Source organism: Eriocheir sinensis, chromosome 49 (assembly GCF_024679095.1).
Source record: "Eriocheir sinensis breed Jianghai 21 chromosome 49, ASM2467909v1, whole genome shotgun sequence".
In the NCBI taxonomy this organism is placed as follows: Eukaryota; Metazoa; Arthropoda; class Malacostraca; order Decapoda; family Varunidae; genus Eriocheir; species Eriocheir sinensis.
The window spans coordinates 11561183-11579149 of record NC_066557.1 but is presented as its reverse complement, the minus strand read 5'-3'; the positions used below and the strand labels follow the sequence as shown (position 1 = coordinate 11579149).

General features: G+C 38.9%; 1 protein-coding gene across 1 annotated transcript in view; it reads right to left on the bottom strand.

The window, feature by feature from the left end:
• Positions 1–5054, bottom strand: part of LOC126981642 (uncharacterized) — a gene marked incomplete at its 5' end in the record, with an annotated part of 6122 nt that extends 1068 nt beyond the window's left edge. Inside the window, one exon of the mRNA XM_050833080.1 lies at positions 1–5054. This exon is cut by the window's left edge and continues 1068 nt beyond it. Coding sequence (XP_050689037.1) covers positions 2679–5054 — 2376 coding nt within the window.
• Between the last annotated feature and the right edge of the window lie 12913 nt (positions 5055–17967).

The following is a 17967-nucleotide window of genomic DNA, read 5'->3' as shown; positions in this document are numbered from 1 at the left end:
AGTTATAACATATACCAGATATACACCAGTCCTTTTCCTCTTGTCCTTGAATGACTTAAAAATAAAGAAGATTCATTAAGGGGAGGACTCACTTTTAACCCCATTAACTCGAGTGATACAGATATACAACATGATACTGGTCCTTGCATACAGATAAACATATACACATAGTTATAACATATACCAGATATACACCAGTCCTTTTCCTCTTGTCCTTGAGTGACTTAAAAAAATGCAAGATTCATTAAGGGGAGCACTCACTTTTGACCCCATTAACTAGAGTAATACGTAGATATACAACATGATTCTGGTCCATGCATACAGATAAACATATACACATAGTTATAACATATACCAGATATACACCAGGCCTTTTCCTCTTGTCCTGGAGTGACTTAAAAAATGCAAGATTCATTAAGGGGAGCACTCGCTTTTAACCCCATTAACTCGAGTGATACAGATATACAACATGATTCTGGTCCATGCATACAGATAAACACATATACATGCATAGTTAGAACATATTTATATACCCGATAATTTAAACAAGTCCTTGAATGATGGAATACAAAAGAAAGAAAAGAAAATCACTTGAGGGGAGCGTTCACAATAGATCAGGAGGGTATCTGGACACCTCTCCTTCCGAAATTGACCTCTCTTTCGGCCACCTCTTTGGATTTTTTTTAGGAGCAGCAAGTAGCGGGCTTTTTTTTATTATTGTTTCCTTTTTTTGTGCCCTTGAGCTGTCTCCTTTGTTGTAAAAAATAAAAAAAATAGAGAAATACAGACATACAACCTAATACTGGTCCCTCCATATATAGGCAGGCATAAATATTTAGTTACAGCAAGCCATGAAAATAAAACAGGTACACTCCACTTCTTGAATGATTAATATAAAAAAGATTCTAGCGGCGAGAAACTTCGACAGATTTTACTAATAATTTTAAAGCGTCTTGGTTAATACTTTAGCGTTTCATCAATTATTCAAGAGCAAGGCTGGTGAGTAAATAAGAAAAAAAAGACATAGTGAAATTGTGTCCCTCCTAAATCTTTTTATCTATATATGAAATCCAAAAAAAAAAAAATACTCTACCTAAGACAATAATAAATGAATAAATTGTGTTCCTCCTTACTCTTTTTATCTATATAGGAAATCCACAAAAAATTCCTCTACCTAAGACAGTAATGAAGGAATAAATTAAGATGCAAACGTATTTATACATAAGAACTCTCTATATTTAACCCGGTAGCAGCGACGGGCCAAATTTGTGGCTTTACCGTGTAGCAGCGATGGGCCAAATTTGTGGCTTTACCGGGTAGCAGCGATGGGCCAAATTTGTGGCTTTACCGCGTAGCAGCGATGGGCCAAATTTGTGGCTTTACCGTGTAGCAGCGATGGGCCAAATTTGTGGCTTTACCGGGTAGCAGCGATGGGCCAAATTTGTGGCTTTACCGTGTAGCAGCGATGGGCCAAATTTGTGGCTTTACCGTGTAGCAGCGACGGGCCAAATTTGTGGCTTTACCGTGTAGCAGCGATGGGCCAAATTTGTGGCTTTACCGTGTAGCAGCGACGGGCCAAATTTGTGGCTTTACCGTGTACCAGCGATGGGCCAAATTTCTGCCATGATATAAACCTCCAAAATAGATGATGCATAAACTGATCACACATGCGTTGATATATATTATGAAATGGTTTGCGTGAGTGATGATTCTTTCTCATTATTTTACTTAGAGGGGCCTTTAACCTAACCTAACCTAACCTAACCTAACCTAACCTAAGAAACATGACCCCCGCAGCTACCGGGTTAAGAGAGAATAAACTAAGATTAAATTCAAATAAAACATAAATAGATAACTAACTAACAAACTAACTAACGTCTCTCTATGCAAGACATAAATATTAGGCTATAAAAAACTCTAAAATGATAAATAATGATCTAATAACAATTGTGCACATAACATACAAATAACAAGCATGCTTTGATGATTATTACAAGCAGCAAACAAGATAACAACATTCTATGATTATTCCTAGTGTGATTATGTGTTCCTATATATTAACTTTATAATTATGTGTCTCAGTGTCAAGTGTTTATTTCGCTTTCTTCTCATATTTTTCCGAATTTTTGCTATTTCTTTATTTTATTCTGTTAGTTTCCTTCCTTTCTTCTTTTTTTCGGCTTTTCCTCTTTCCGTTTTCTTTTCATATTTTCAACAATTTATTTTATTTCTATTTACTTGAGTCATCCTTTTAACGTCCTTTTTTTTCGTTCTTTCTTTTACCATCATTTCATTTTTCCGTTTTCTTCACGGTGTCAACATTTTTTTTCCCCTTTCCTTTCCGCTTCCGTTAAACACCGTCATCTCTTTTCTTCCTTCCTTCCTTCCCTCCTATTTTTCTTCCTTGTTTTTCTGTTTCCCTCTTTCCCTTTATCAATATTTAATTCCTAACATTATTTTTCCCACACTCACAAATCTGTCACATCACATTAGTCAACAACCAATAGAAACTCAGCTGCCCTTGACGTCAGCACGATTTCCACCAATAGCAGACGAGCTTACCATTACGTCACTCATCTCTCAGCCAATCACAAGCCGTCTTTCCATTACGTCACAATCTGAGGTTTGCCAGCTTGGGAGAGGAGGTTAGGGAGGAAGGGGGGAGGAATGGGGAGGGGCTATCGTTTCAGGGTTGAGTGGGGAGGAGGGGAGGGAGAAGGGGGTGCTGTGGTGGAGGTGGGGGGGTGAGAAATGGGTGGGGGTGGGGGGAGAGGGGGTACAGAGGGGTGTGTGGGAGGGGGGTTGACGCGGGAAGGTGACGGTGATGATGGTGATGATAGGTGGTGTTGAAAAGTTTGAACATGTGTAGTGGTGATGGGGGTCGTTGTTGTGGTGGTGGTGGTGGTGGTGTTACGAGGTGGTGGTGAAGATGGCGGTGGTGATGATGGGTGTTGTGCAGTAAGAATTCGTGGGAAGAAGAGAGGACTGGAGGTGATGTTTTGAGGTGGTGATGATGATAACGGGGGTGATGATTTTGGTGATGATAGTGATGATGATGGTGATGAAGAAGGGTGTTGTGAAAGTAGAATCTGTGAGTAGAGAACAGAATTGGAGGTGTTGGTGATGATATTTTGAGGTGATGATGATAGTGGTGATGATGGTGATGATAGTGGTGATGATGGTGATGAAAATAGGTGGTGCGAAGGTACAGTCCGTGAGAAGAGAGCAGAACTGGAGGTGTTGGTGGTGGTGATATTTTGAGGTGGTGATGATGGTGGTGATGATGGTGATGATGGTGATGAAAATAGGTGGTGCGAAGCTACAATCCGTGAGAAGAGGACGGAATTGGAGGTGTTGGTGGTGATATTTTGAGCTGGTGATGATCGTGGTGATGATGGTGATGATGGTGGTGATGAAAATAGGTGGTGCGAAGCTACAATCCGTGAGAAGAGGACGGAATTGGAGGTGTTGGTGGTGATATTTTGAGCTGGTGATGATCGTGGTGATATTGGTGATGATGGTGGTGATGATGGTGATGACAATGTTGGTGGTGATGAAGAGGGTAGAATCCGTGACAAAAGAACAGAGCTGGTGGTGGTGGAGGTGGTATTTTGAGGTGGTGATGATAGTGGTGATGAAAGTGGTGGTGATAATGGTGATGACATTGTTGGTGGTGATGAAGAGGGTAGAATCCGTGACAAAAGAACAGAACTTGTGGTGGTGGTGGTGGAGGTGGTGGTGGTGGTGGTATTCTGGGCTGGTGATGACACTGGTGATGAAAGTGGTGGTGATAATGGTGATGACAATGTTGGTGGTGATGAAGAGGGTAGAATCCGTGACAAAAGAACAGAACTGGTGGTGGTGGTGGTGGAGGTGGTGGTGGTGGTGGTATTCTGGGCTGGTGATGACACTGGTGATGAAACTGGTGATGATAAGTGTCCACGCCTAGCTAACCCACGCGTCAACACGGATTGGTGATGAGAACGGTGTTGACCTGGACGAATGGAGGTGGTGGTGGAGGTGGTGGTGGAGGTGGAGGTGGAAGTGGTAATGGCAACACCTTTACGTAGTGGTGGTGATGAAGACAAACCCAGCGGTGGTGGTGATGAAAGTCTTGCCAACGCCTTCTGCCTGCCAAACCTCGCAACGGAATTCAAGGGGCGAGCGATCGGAGCTGGCCAGGGCGTTGAAACATTCTCCGGCGGTGGCGAGGGCATGGGTGATGAGAGATGGTACCTGCTGTGCATAAGTGTGGTGCGGGCCGTGAGGGAGCGAGGGGCAAGCAGGATAAGAGTAGCCAGCACCACAGTCATGACAAAAGCAGTAGTCGCAGCGGTCAGCAGGAGGCAGCGACCACCCGGAGCTCCACCTCTGCGAACAAGCTCATCGTACAAAGCCACTGATGCCGAGCTTAGAACAGGCCGCTCCCCCTCGTCCCCCGGTGGTATTCTGGGCTTCTTGGGGCTTGTGTCTTTACCCCCAGCCTCCTCCCCGGGGCCTGAGAGGTGGGTGTCCGCCGTGGAGGCCTGGGACGGGGGATTACTTGAGTTACTGCTTGTGGTTGAGGTCCGGCGAATTTGTTTCTTCCGTGGAGCCCTCCGCCACAGTGCCACCGTCCCCCCTAGCGCCCCCGCCCCCCCCGGCACCTCCACGCTGTAGTCCACTTGGGGGCATGTCTGGCTACCACTTGGCCCTTCATCACCACCCCTATCACCCCCATCTTCACACTCCTTTTCACTAGATTGCGTTATTCCTTTCTCCTCCTCCTCCTCCTCCTCCTCCTCCTTCGTCGCTGGCTGGGTGTCCGCCCCTTCTCGGTTGATTGTCTGCCGCAGGGGTTTTCCGGGCCAGGCGGGGTCAGGGGGGTTGGCGGAGGGCGGCGGGGGTCGGAATCTCCCCGCCGCCCCCCCTAAATGCTGGTCACTAAAGTCAACCTCCTGGAATTGACTCAAACCGGACGAGGAACGTACACGAGATGATGTTACCCTGATGACGCCTCCGCTCCCCCCTGCCCTTCCTTCCCCCCGCGACTCCGCACTGCTGCTGCTGCTCCCCCGCTCTCTCTCATCTCCCCCGCAGCCTCCCCCGCCTCCCCATATCCCGGTTTCGGCCTCCCCCATCCCCCCGACCTCCACCACCTCCACCCCCACCTTGTTTCGTAGCCGCAAGGGCCACTGCAGGTCAAGAGGTGTGCCCGACATGGTTACCTGCGTCTCCTGTGTTTACCTGTGGATTGGTTTGGCCTCACTCACGCCTCGGGTCACCTGTGGGAAGAGGGAAAGTGGGCAGGTGTTAGTGGGGGGGAGGGGGGTTGTGTGTGTGTGTGTGTGTGTGTGTGTGTGTGTGTGTGTGTGTGTGTGTGTGTGTATCAAAAATTGCTGAATTCTTTAGAACAACTCTGGGAATTACAACACACACACACACACACACACACACACACACACACACACACACACAAAATCTATTGAGAGAGAGAGAGATAGAGTGGGTTTGTGTGTGTGTGTGTGTGTGTGTGTGTGTGTGTGTGTGTGTGTGTGTGTGTGTGTGTGTGTGTGTGTGTGTGTGTGTGTGTGTGTGTGTGCGTCGATATTGATATTGTAATGTTTCACAAGCGTTGCGGTAGAGAGAGAGAGAGAGAGACCCTCCCCCCTAACACATACCTTCACACCCACTTATTTCTCTCCGTTGTTGTTGTTGTTGCTGTTGTTGTTGTTGTTGTTGTTTGTCCATTCTTAATTAGCCCTTCTCACCTGTCCTCTCCAGGTGTCCTAATTATCCACCTGTTTTGTGTCTTTTTTTTTAGTATTTTCCTCTTTTATTTTCCTCTTTCTTCTTCTTCTGCTTCCTCTTCCCTCTTTTCCCTCTTCCTCTTTCTTCGCTTCTCCCTTTTCTCTTTCTTTGTCTTCATTCTTTTTTATTTATATTTTCTGATTTTTTTTCTTTATTATTATTATTATTCACTTTATTTTTGTCTCGTTTTTTGTTTTTTGTTCCTCTTTCCAATTTTCTCTCTTTTTCTAGCAATTTTTCTTTTCTTTCTTTTCTTTTCTTTCTTAAATTTCTACTTTTTTTGCTTTTTTTTTGTCTTTCTTAATCTCACGTTCTTTTCTAATTTTCTCTTCTATCTTTTCGTTCTTTCTTTCTTTCTTTCATTTGTTTATTTAAGTTTATTTATTGTTTTTTTTATCTTGTTTATCCACTTCTCATTTTCTTCTTTCACTTTCTTTTCCTCTGTTGGTCTTTTTGGGGTTCTGTTGAAAAATCACCTTTACCTTAATTCCTCTTCTATCACTTTCACTACGTTTGCTAATTTTCATCTGTCATTTTCCTTGTTTTTTTTCTCTACAACACATCAGCTTCACTTTCTTCACTATTTCTCATGTTCACCTCACTGTCACGACATCTCACTTTTTTCTTACCGTTTTCTTATCACTTTCCTCACGTCATCTTCTGTCTTCACCTTCTATCATACTCATATCATGTTCACCTCATTTTCACGGCTTTTCTTTTCAACTTGTCACTTTCTTTTCATGTTTTTTCCCGTCACTTTGCTCATGTCATTTTCCTTGTATACTTTTTGTCATATTCACCTCACTGTCACCTCATTTTCACGGCTTTTCTCTTCCATCAATTTCTCTTATCCCTGAAAAAGAAGGAAATGAAAATGAGCACTCCAGTATCAGTCATTTTCTTTCATTTTCATCATTTTAAGTCATTCTGAACATGTCACTTTCATTTGTCACTTTTTTCTCACGATTTCATCCTTCACTTCTTTCATGTCATCTTTTTCTTCACTTTCCGTCATCTTTACCTCATTTTCACCTCACTTTTACCTCATTTTCATCTTTTCACGACTTTTCATTTTCTTTCACTTTCCTATACCTGAAAAAAATAGAAAAAATTAATATCAGCTGTTCACTATCTAAATCATTTTCTTCCGTTACTCATTTTCTTTTCTTTCTGAACATGACACTTTCACAAACTTTTTTTTCCATGATGTCACTGTACCAAGGGAAGGGAAAGGAATGTGAGGATGGAACTCTCATCATCATCATTATCATCATCATCATCATCATCATCACTTTCTTTTTGTCATGTCACCTTCTTTCATTATGTCACCTTCTATATTCACTTTCTTTGTTGCTATTTTCTTCTACTCTCCTTTTACATTTCCTTTCTTCCTTCCTCTTCCTCCCTTTCTCTTCCACTTCATTTTCTTTTTTTCCTCTCATTTTCATTCACCTTCATTCTCTGTCTTTTTAATTTCTCTATTCACTTTCTTTATTGCGATTTCTTTCACTCCGTTTTATGATCTTCCTCCTTTCCATCCTCTCTGTTCTCCCCCCCCCCCCTCATTTTCATTCACCTTCTTCCTCTCTCTCCATCTCTCTTTCGCATTTTCTTCCTATCACCGTCACTTTCCCCTCATTTTCCCCTCTTCCTCATCTTCATCACTATTCCCCTTTTATTAACTCACCTTCTTCCTCTGTCCCTCTCTCCTTTCTCTCTTTCCTTCTTTTTCCTTCATTTTCTCCTATCATCGTCACCTTCCTTTCATTCCCTTCTTTATGTTCTATTCTCCCTCCCCTTCTTCATTCACTTTCTTTCACTCCTTTTTTTCCTTTCCTTCCTTCCTTCCTTTCTTTCTTTTTATCTATCATTTTCTTTCTATCCTCATCGTCACTTTCCCTTCTCCTTCCTCTTCACCTTCATTATTAATTCAAGTCACTTTCTGCGTCACTGTCTATACGGGCAATTGCCTGGCTCAATACGAGGGAGAGAGAGAGAGAGAGAGAGAGAGAGAGAGAGAGAGAGAGAGAGAAAGAAAGAAAGAAAAAAAATATGTGAAAGAAAAAAAACATGAAAATATATATAAAAAAATAAAATAAAATAAAATAACAAAACAAATAAAAGAAAGAAATAAAGAAAGAAAAAAAGAAAGAAAGAAAGAAAGAAGGAAAGAAAAAGAAAGAAAGGAAAGAAGGAAGAAGAAAACACCAACGAGAGAGAGAGAGAGAGAGAGAGAGAGAGAGAGAGAGAGAGATTAACCATTCCCTTCACACTAGTTCTTATTATTTCCATCATTTCATTAAGTAATTTTCATCTCTTGTTACATGTCACCTAATGTCGGAAAACACCTAAATTAAAATGAGACAATTCTTACTCTCTGACTCTCTCTTATACATCTTTATTTTCTATTTTCCATTTTTTTACATGAGGCCTATAGACTATTTCGTTAGGGCCTGATGGTTGGTCCCAGCTCGTCATGGTGCAGACAATTGTTTATAGTTTTCCCCCCCGGAGCTTCTTCTTGAGTCCGGGTTGATAGGTGGTCTTCAGGACAGCATATGGGTAATCTTTGGCCACTCGGCGGTGACTGAAAAATCCCATGTGGTTAGCGGGGGATTCGAACCCACATCATGGACAGTGAACGGAATGCAGGGCCGGCACGCTACCCACTCAGCCACTCCATTCACAATTCTAACTTTCTTTTTTCCTTTTTAACTTTTTTTTTTCCATTTCTCGTTTTTTTTATCAAACGTTTCTTTTATTCTTAAATTTTATCTATTATCCATTTCTCTCTCTCTCTCTCTCTCTCTCTCTCTCTCTCTCTCTCTCTCTCTCTCTCTCTCTCTCTCTCTCTCTCTCTCTCTCTCTCTCTCTCTCTCTCTCTCTCTCTCTCTCTCTCTCTCTCTCTCTCTCTCTCTCTCTCTCTCTCTCTCTCTCTCTCTCTCTCTTTCTCTCTCTTTCTCTCTCTCTCTTTCTCTCTCTCTCTTTTTTTTTATTTTTCATTTTTCTTTTTTTATCGAACGTTTCTTTTCTCCTTCTGTTTTATTTTTGTCTATCTTTTTTACACTTTCTTTTAACTCGTGTTCGTATTTCTTATTTTGTTCCACTTTTTCTCTTGTTTCCTTCTTCCCTTCTTCTACTTCTCTTCTTTATTCTCATTTTCTTATTTAACGTTTTTTTTGTTTTCTTATATTTTCCCCACTTTCTTTTTTTACCTTCCTCCACTTCTTCTCCTCTTTCCCTCTTCCCTTTTTCTACTTCTCTTCTTCAATTCTTATTTTCTTATTTTATGTCTTTTTTTCTGGTTTTCTTTTTTCTTTTATCCCCCTTCTTTATCCTTGCCTTCTTATGTCTGACCTTTCTCCATTTTTTTCTCTCGTTTTCTTTTATTTTGCTTTCTTTTTTTCAATTCTCATTCTTATATTTAATGTCTTTTTTCTGGTTTTCTTTTTTCTTTCATCCATCTTCTTTATCCTTGCCTTCTTATGTCTGACCTTTCTCCATTTTTTCTCTATTTCTCTTTTATTTAACTTTCTTTTTTAATTCTCATTCTTCTATTTTATGTCTTTTTTTCTGGTTTTCTTTTTCCTTTTATCCACTTTCTTTATCCTTGCCTTCTTATATCTTACCTTTCCCCATTCTCTCTCTCTTGTTCTCTTTTATTTCTTAACTATATTTTATCCACTTATTTTTCTCTTGTTTTCTCTTTGGTGTTAATTTCGTTACGATATTTTATTTTGCGAGACTTTTTTCGTTCGTCACTTGTTTTCCGGGTCTTTTCTCTATCGTTTTTTGTTAATGTTGAGGATTTCCTTTCATTATGTCTGTCTGTCTTTATTTCCTTTGTGTTTTCTGTCTATTTCATCATTTATTTCTGTTTTTTCCATTATCCGTTCGTTCATAATTTTTCTCTTTTTTTCTTGGTCCATATTCTTATTATCATTATTACGATTTTTCCATCTTTTTATCATTCTTTTCTTCATTGCTTCGTATTTTTCTTTACTTCTTTCTAGTCATGTCTAAGTTTATTCCCATTTTCTTTCCGTTTCATCGTTGTTATCATATTTCATCACATTTCCTTCTATTCCTTTTTTTTATTTATTTTTCGTCCATTGCCTCACCCTCGCATGTTTTCATTATCTTCACCAAACAGGAGACAACACACAAAGGAAGCAGAAAGAGGCAATCATATCACTTTCACCTCACTTTCAATGCAGAAGAACGAGTCATGTTCATTTCACTTCACTTCCTTCTCCCCCTCTCTCTCTTTTCCTTTCTCTCTCTTTTCTTTCTTTCTCTTCCATATCAATATTTTTTTTCTCTCTCTCCACTTTGGAATTTACCGTGGAATGTCCTGTTAGCGTAGTAGTAGTAGTAGTAGTAGTAGTAGTAGTAGTAGTAGTGGTAGTAGTAGTAGTAGTAGTAGTAGTAGTGGTGGTGGTAGTGGTGGTGTTCGTAAGAGGGCTGAGTGGTTACTGAACGAACGAACGAACGCTTGGTAGTGGAGTGTGTGTGTGTGTGTGTGTGTGTGTGTGTTCTTGGTTCCGGTTCGTTCCTTTTTTTAGACTGAGTGTGTGAGTTATGAGAGAGAGAGAGAGAGAGTTATTTCTTTGTTATCATTATTTTCCTTATCATTGTTTTACACACACACACACACACACACACACACACACACACACACACACACACACACACACACACACACTTATACAGGAAACGTAGGTGGGTCTTAGGTATGTGTGTGTGTGTGTGTGTGTGTGTGTGTGTGTATAGCTATGTGTGTGCGTGTAAGCTTGCTACAACCTCTTCATGTGCGTGTTTGTGTGTGCGTGTGTGTGTGTATATAAGTATATACAGCCTGTTGCTACGACACACGCACACACACACACACACACACACACACACACACACACACACACACACATCAATATGTCACTATGAAACTATGACGTCCATATGTTCTCTCTCTCTCTCTCTCTCTCTCTCTCTCTCTCTCTCTCTCTCTCTCTCTCTCTCTCTCTCTCTCTCTCTCTCTCTCTCTCTCTCTCTCTCTCTCATTTTTATAAAAGAAGAGGAGATGGACACGAAGTTTTAAATGGAGGAGGAAGAGGAGGAGGAGGAGGAGGAGGAGAAGCAAGGGAAGGAATTTAGGAAGGAGGAGGAAGAAGAGGAAAGGGTCAATGAAGATGAGGAGAAGGAAGGAAAGGAAGAAGAAGAAGAGGAAGAGGAAGAGGAGGAGGAGGAGGAGGAGGACTGGAGGACGCCCACTCAACCACTTAAGTCAATATTAGGAAGACATTAATTTTATGCCTCGAAGAAAACGGGAAAAGATTGTTGTCCCGCGTGTGGTGAAGAAGAAAACGGGGGAGGGGGGACAATTATCATTATTATTATTATTATTATTATTATTATTATTATTATTATTATTATTATTATTATTATTATTATTATTATTATTATTATTATTATTATTATTATTATTATTATTATTATTATTATTATTATTATTATTATTATTATTATTATTATTGGTGCTGGTAATACTTTCACTACTACTACTACTACTACTACTACTACTACTACTACTACTACTTTCCCTGCTTCTACTTCCTGCCCTGCTGTCGCCTGACCCCACCTGGTTATTCCTGTCCTAATTAGGGAGCAAGACAGGTGTATCCCACGCTCCCGCCCCACCTAGGAGAGAGAGAGAGAGAGAGAGAGAGAGAGAGAGAGAGAGAGAGTGTTCTTATCCTCCTCCTCCTCATCCTCATCCTCCTATTTCATCCCTTTTTTTCTTCCTCCTCCTCCTCCTACTACTACTACTACTACTACTACTACTACTACTACTACTACTACTACTACTATTACTACTACTGCAATTCCGTGATAGTGAAATGTGAAAGAATTTACCGTAGAGTTTTACAAGATTTTCACCTGATTTCTTTTTTCTTTTTTTTTCTTTTTTTGGCGTCCTAGGAATCTCGTAGCATGTCTCTTTGTTCTTTTGTTTGTTTTTCTTTTTTCTTTTATTTTCCGTCTCAAGTTGTGATATAAAGTTTTGCTCAGGGGAAGTTAGTTATTTGTGTTCCGTTGAAGTTTTTAATACTCTCCCTGTTGGTTTCTCTCTCTTCGATCAAACTTCTTTTTCATCCTTTTGTTATTTTCTTTCTCTTTCTTTTCTTTAATATACTAATTCGATTACGTAGTTTATTCCTCTTCTTGTTTCTTATGTCACTCCCACTATTATTATTATTATTATTATTATTATTATTATTATTATTATTATTATTATTATTATTATTATTATTATTCGTCTTCGTCTTCTTCTTCTTCTTCTTCTTCTTCTTCTTTCATATCATTACTTTGTTTGTTTCATCACCATCACCATCATCTCCACCATCACCACCACCATCACCATCACCATCATCACCACCATCACCACCACCATCATCATCTTCATTAAGGTGGCAATGAGAGTCACCTGCTAATTGGTTCACCTTTATTAATTGGCCTCAAAATTTGCTGCTTATAAACATGGAAAACACCTATGTACACGGTGGCCTACACACACACACACACACACACACACACACACACTCACACACACTCACACACGCACACACACACGCACAAAGGCACAATATTTTACAACCAAGACATAGCTAGAACACACACACACACACACACACACACACACACACACACACACACACACACACACACACACACACACACACACACACATATTTAGTAAGTAAGTAATCCATGTCGACATACACATACACACACGAACATCAGTATACGTTCACAGTGATAAATATATGTACGTATATATATGTATTTATGTAAGTGTAGCAGTACAGTCACAAGGAGTTACGTACACGAACAGTCTACGGTTTACACAAGTTTAGCCTACGACGTTATGAGAGAAAACGGGAAACCACACCTATATAGAAAATGGGAAGTGGGTTGGCGCGTAGAAAATGGGAATGTTCGTGTGTTCCTTTTTTTTCTTTTTTTTCAGTTTGATAAAAAAAATATAGGAAAAAATATTGAAAGAGGGAAAGGAAGGAAGAAATGAAGGAAGGAAGGAGGAAATGAAGGAAGGAAGGAGGGAAGATAGGAAAGAAGGAAGGAAGGAAGAAATGAAGGAAGGAAAGAAGAAATGAATGAATGAAGGAAGGAAGGAAGGAGGGAAGATAGGAAGGAAGGAAGGAAGGAAGAAATGAAAGAAGGAAGGAAGAAATGAATGAAGGAAGGAAGGAAGAAATGAAGGAAGGAAAGAAGAAATGAAGGAAGGAAGGAAGGAAGGAAGGAGGGAAGATAGGAAGGAAGGAAGGAAGGAAGAAATGTAAGAAGGAAGGAAGAAATGAATGAATGAAGGAAGGAAGGAAGAAATGAAAGGAGGAAGGAAGAAATGAATGAATGAAGGAAGGAAGGAAGAAATGAATGAATGAAGGAAGGAAGGAAAGGTGAATAGAAGAAAAGGAACAAGAAAACAAGGATTGGAAGAAAAGAAAGAAGAAAAAAATAAAGAAAACGAAATAAGAAAAGGAAAGAAAACAAATAAAAGAAAAGACTAATGTAAAAACGAAGGATAAGGGAAGAAGGAAGGAATAAAAGAAAATCAAGATAAATAATTGGAAAGGGAAGGGAAAGAAGGAAGAAATGAGAAAGAAAACATAAGAAAGTGTATGGAAAAAAAAACTCGAAATATGTTTGAATGTATTTATGTATTTTAAAATGACAATAATATGTATATCACAGACACAGAAACACACACACACACACACACACACACACACACACACACACACACACACACACACACACAACATCTATATTTGCATCATTTTTCAAGACACGGAAGAAGTTTGAAGTTAGTGCTGTGATTGCTAGTCTAACATCAGGTGACGCCGCTGAACCATATTCTCTCTCCCTCTCTAACTTCACCTAACTTCGCCTAACTTCAGCTAACTTCGCCTAACTTCATCTAGCTGCACAAAAACTTCACACATATTACTTCACTTCCACTTAGTCTATTCCTTCCCCTTTCTCTCTCACTTCTTTTCCCTCTTTAACTTCATCCTAATCCATAACTAACTTCACCTAATTGCTCCTAACTTCACAAAAACTTCATCTACCTTACTTCACTTCAACCCAACCAGTTTATTTCGTATCCCCTTCCTCTTTCACATTCTCTCCCTCTCTAACTTCCCCTTAATCCACACGTAACTTCATCTAACTTCACAAAAACATCATCTATTTTACTTCAGTGCCATCTAACTAATTCCTTCCCTCTTCCCTTCCCCTCCCTCTCTAACTCCCTCCTAATCCACTTCTAATTCACCTCTAACTTCACCTAACTTCATCTAACATTACAAAAACTTCACCTCTTTTACTTCAATTCCAACTAACCTTACCTGCCTGCAATTAATCCTTCTTCACTTGCTTTAAACTTCACCAAACTTCACTAGACATCACTAAACTTCACTGAATATCGTCTAACCTCAGCTCACTACCCTTAAAACTTCTAAACCTCGACTAGCTTTACTTAGTTCCATTCTAAAAAAAAAATTTCCCTGAACTCCACTGAAGTTTACCTGCCCTAACTTCACCTGTCTGAACTTCACCTGGTTTACCTCTCCATGGCATACCTTCACTATCCCAAACATCACCTCCCCTAACTTCACCTCCCCTAAAGCTTCATCTCGCCTAACTTCACCTGCTCTAACTTCACTTGCCCCTAACTTCACCTGACCTAACCTCTCATGTCCTAAAGCTTCATCTCACCTAACTTCACCTGCCCCAACTTCACCTGCTCTAACTTCACTTTTCCTCAACTTCACCTGTCCAAACTTCACTACCCCTAACTTCAACTGCCCTAACCTCACCTGACGTAACTTCACTACCCCTAACTTCACCTGCCCTCAAACTTCACCTGTCCTAACCTTACCGTGACTTCACCTCCTCTAACATCACAAAACACAACCCTACCTGCCCTAACTTCACCTGAACGAACCTCCCTAACACCTGTGACGTCACTAAGCACACGTAGGTAATTAAGACACCGACTACAGGTAACACGGACAGCCAGGTGACATGAGCAACACCACGCACGGACGAACGAGCGAAACACGGACAGGGCCAATCGTGGGGGACTTGGCAATACGGACGTGGGAGACAGGAAGAAATGGATTGGATTGGTGAAAATGAAATAGGACGGATAAATAAGAGTGTACAAGTTAAATGAGAAGTTATTAAATGTCTAGGTCGTTAAGTAAGGGAAAACCAACGTAATATCGAGTTAAAGCCTTATATACCAGTTCGTTAGGCAAAATATACAGAAGCAAACATTGGTGAAGTATTATAAAAGAAACTGAGTAGCTAGTTATCATGAAATAGGAGAAATTAACAATAGTATACGTTATCTAACAAATGGAAATATCAAAGCGTTGTTGAATCCGATAGTTAATTTAATATACATCATTTAGTAAAGCAAAGTATACAGAAACAAACATTGGTGAAATACATAAAAGAAATCGAGTTGCTAGTTATCACGAAATAGGAGAAATTAACAATAGTATACATTATCTAACAAAGGGAATATCAAAGCGTTGTTGAATCCGATAGTTAATTTAATACATATCATTTAGTAAGGCAAAATATACAGACACAGACATCGTTGATATGATAAAAACAAGTATTTGAATTGGTTATCCTTACTTACGAAGAAATAACAAGGATATAAACTGTTGAGTGAGGGAGAGAACGTAATACCGAGTTAATTTAATACATATAATTTAGTAAGGCAAACTATACCCAAACATACGTTATAAATACACTAAGGAAATATTGAGTCACAGAAATTTAAAGATTAACCAAGATTATACATTGTTAAAGGCATGAGGGAGAATGATAATACCGAGTTAGTCAATACATATCATTAATTCTAGTAAGGCAAAATATAGAGAAAAATACATCAGTTAAATATGAAATAGAAGATTGAGTTGATAATAATGGAATAGAAAAGAAATCGAGCAAGGAAATAGATCGTTTAGTGTTGAAAATCATATCATTAGGGAGGTCATTCAACAACTATCATATCGTATTGCAAACTATTCATAAACATACATCAATGAAATAAAAAATAAAAAAGATTTAGTTGATAATCATGAAATAGAAAATGATAATGAAATCCATCGTTTAGTGTTGAAAATCATATCATTAGGGAGGTCATTAACACATATCATATCGTATGGCAAACTATTCATAAACATACATCAGTGAAATACAAAATAAAAAGATTGAGTTGATAATCATGAAATAGAAAAGAAATCGAGCAAGGAAATAGATCGTTTAGTGTTGAAAATCATATCGTTAGGGAGGTCATTCAACACATATCATATCGTATTGCAAACTATTCATAAACATACATCAATGAAATAAAAAATAAAAAAGATTTAGTTGATAATCATGAAATAGAAAAGAAATCGAGCAGGAAAATCTATCGTTTAGTGTTGAAAATCATATCTTTAAGGAGGTCATTCAACACATATCATATCGTATTGCAAACTATTCATAAACATACATCAGTGAAATAAAGAAAAAGCAGATTGAGTTAACGATAATAAAATCCATCGTTTAGTGTTGAAAATCATATCTTTAGGGAGGTCATTCAACACATATCATATCGTATTGCAAACTATTCAAAAACATACATCAGTGAAATAAAGAAAAACCAGATTGAGTTAATGATAATGAAATCCATCGTTTAGTGTTGAAAATCATATCATTAGGGAGGTCATTCAAACACATTATCATATCCTTAGGCAAAGCATACATGAAAATACATCAGTGAGCGTGAAGGATATCGAAAAATACTCGGTGTTGAGACATACACAAACTATACACCGCTAAAAGTTGGCGATATGCACACTGTGAAAGGCGAGACATACGAAATAAGGTGAATGTACACCTACGCGTTGCCTCCGTGCTCACCTCCGTCACACTGAAACGGTAGGAGCGCAAGAAACATGTACCTTACTAATTAAATGGCGGGAAAAATATAGACGTGTAATTAATGAATGGATAATTATGCTTCGCTTCCATGTTATTAGTATTGTTATTATGCGTTTCAAATTATAGGCAGACATATTTTTTTTGTTTCAAACACTTTTTTTTTTCTTTAATGAATGTTCACTTAATTCACTAAGGTTCGTGATGTTGTTGTTGTCCTTGTTTCTTCTTGACATCAATAACATCAATGACTGTCTTTTGTTTTGTCTTTTATTTTTCATTGAGTGTGACTTTTGTTGTTGTTGTTCTTGTTGTTCTTGTTGTTTTTCCCAGGTGTGTGTGTGTGTGTATGTGTATGTATGTGTGTGTGTGTGTGTGTGTGTGTGTGTGTGTGTGTGTGTGTGTAGCCGGGAAAGTCACAAATTCACTATCATTATCACTATTCTAACATCTAACACAAAAATAATCACAGCATTACCATCACCATCATCATCATCATCATCATTATCATCGTTATTAATATTTCTTCTCTTCGCTTCTTAAAAAGGCGAAGGAGAGAATAAGGCGGAGGTGAAATATTAGAACGGAGTACAAAATATCTAAGAATTCTCCATTATCAGTATTATTATTAGTATTATCATTAGTATCAATATTTGTGTTATTAGCGTCGAGGAAGATTAGTTTTACGAAGTCCTCCCTTCTCCTCTTAACCTAATCTTCCCTTATAGAAAACGGAAGGTGTGTGTGTATAGAGAGAGGTCTCAAAAATACAAATATAGATTCTACAGTATTTCTACTTCCTGTTTTCCTACACTCTCAAAATAGTGGCTTTTTTATACGAGTTTTCCCTTTTATTTCTCACCTCCCGTTTTCTTTTTTATCAGTAGTTATCTGGAGGTTACAAAATATATATATGTGTGTGTGTGTGTTTATATCGTTATGTCTTTTAGTTATTATTATTATTATTTTTATTTCTATTTTTGCGTTCGAGTTTACAAAATATATGCGTCATTTCTTTTCTGTTATTTATCACCGAGTTTATTTTGTTTTTCCGCGTTCGAGTTTACAAAATATATGTGTCATCTCTTGTCTTCTGTTATGTGTCATCGATTTTATTTTGTTTTTCCGCGTTCGAGTTTACAAAATATATGTGTCATC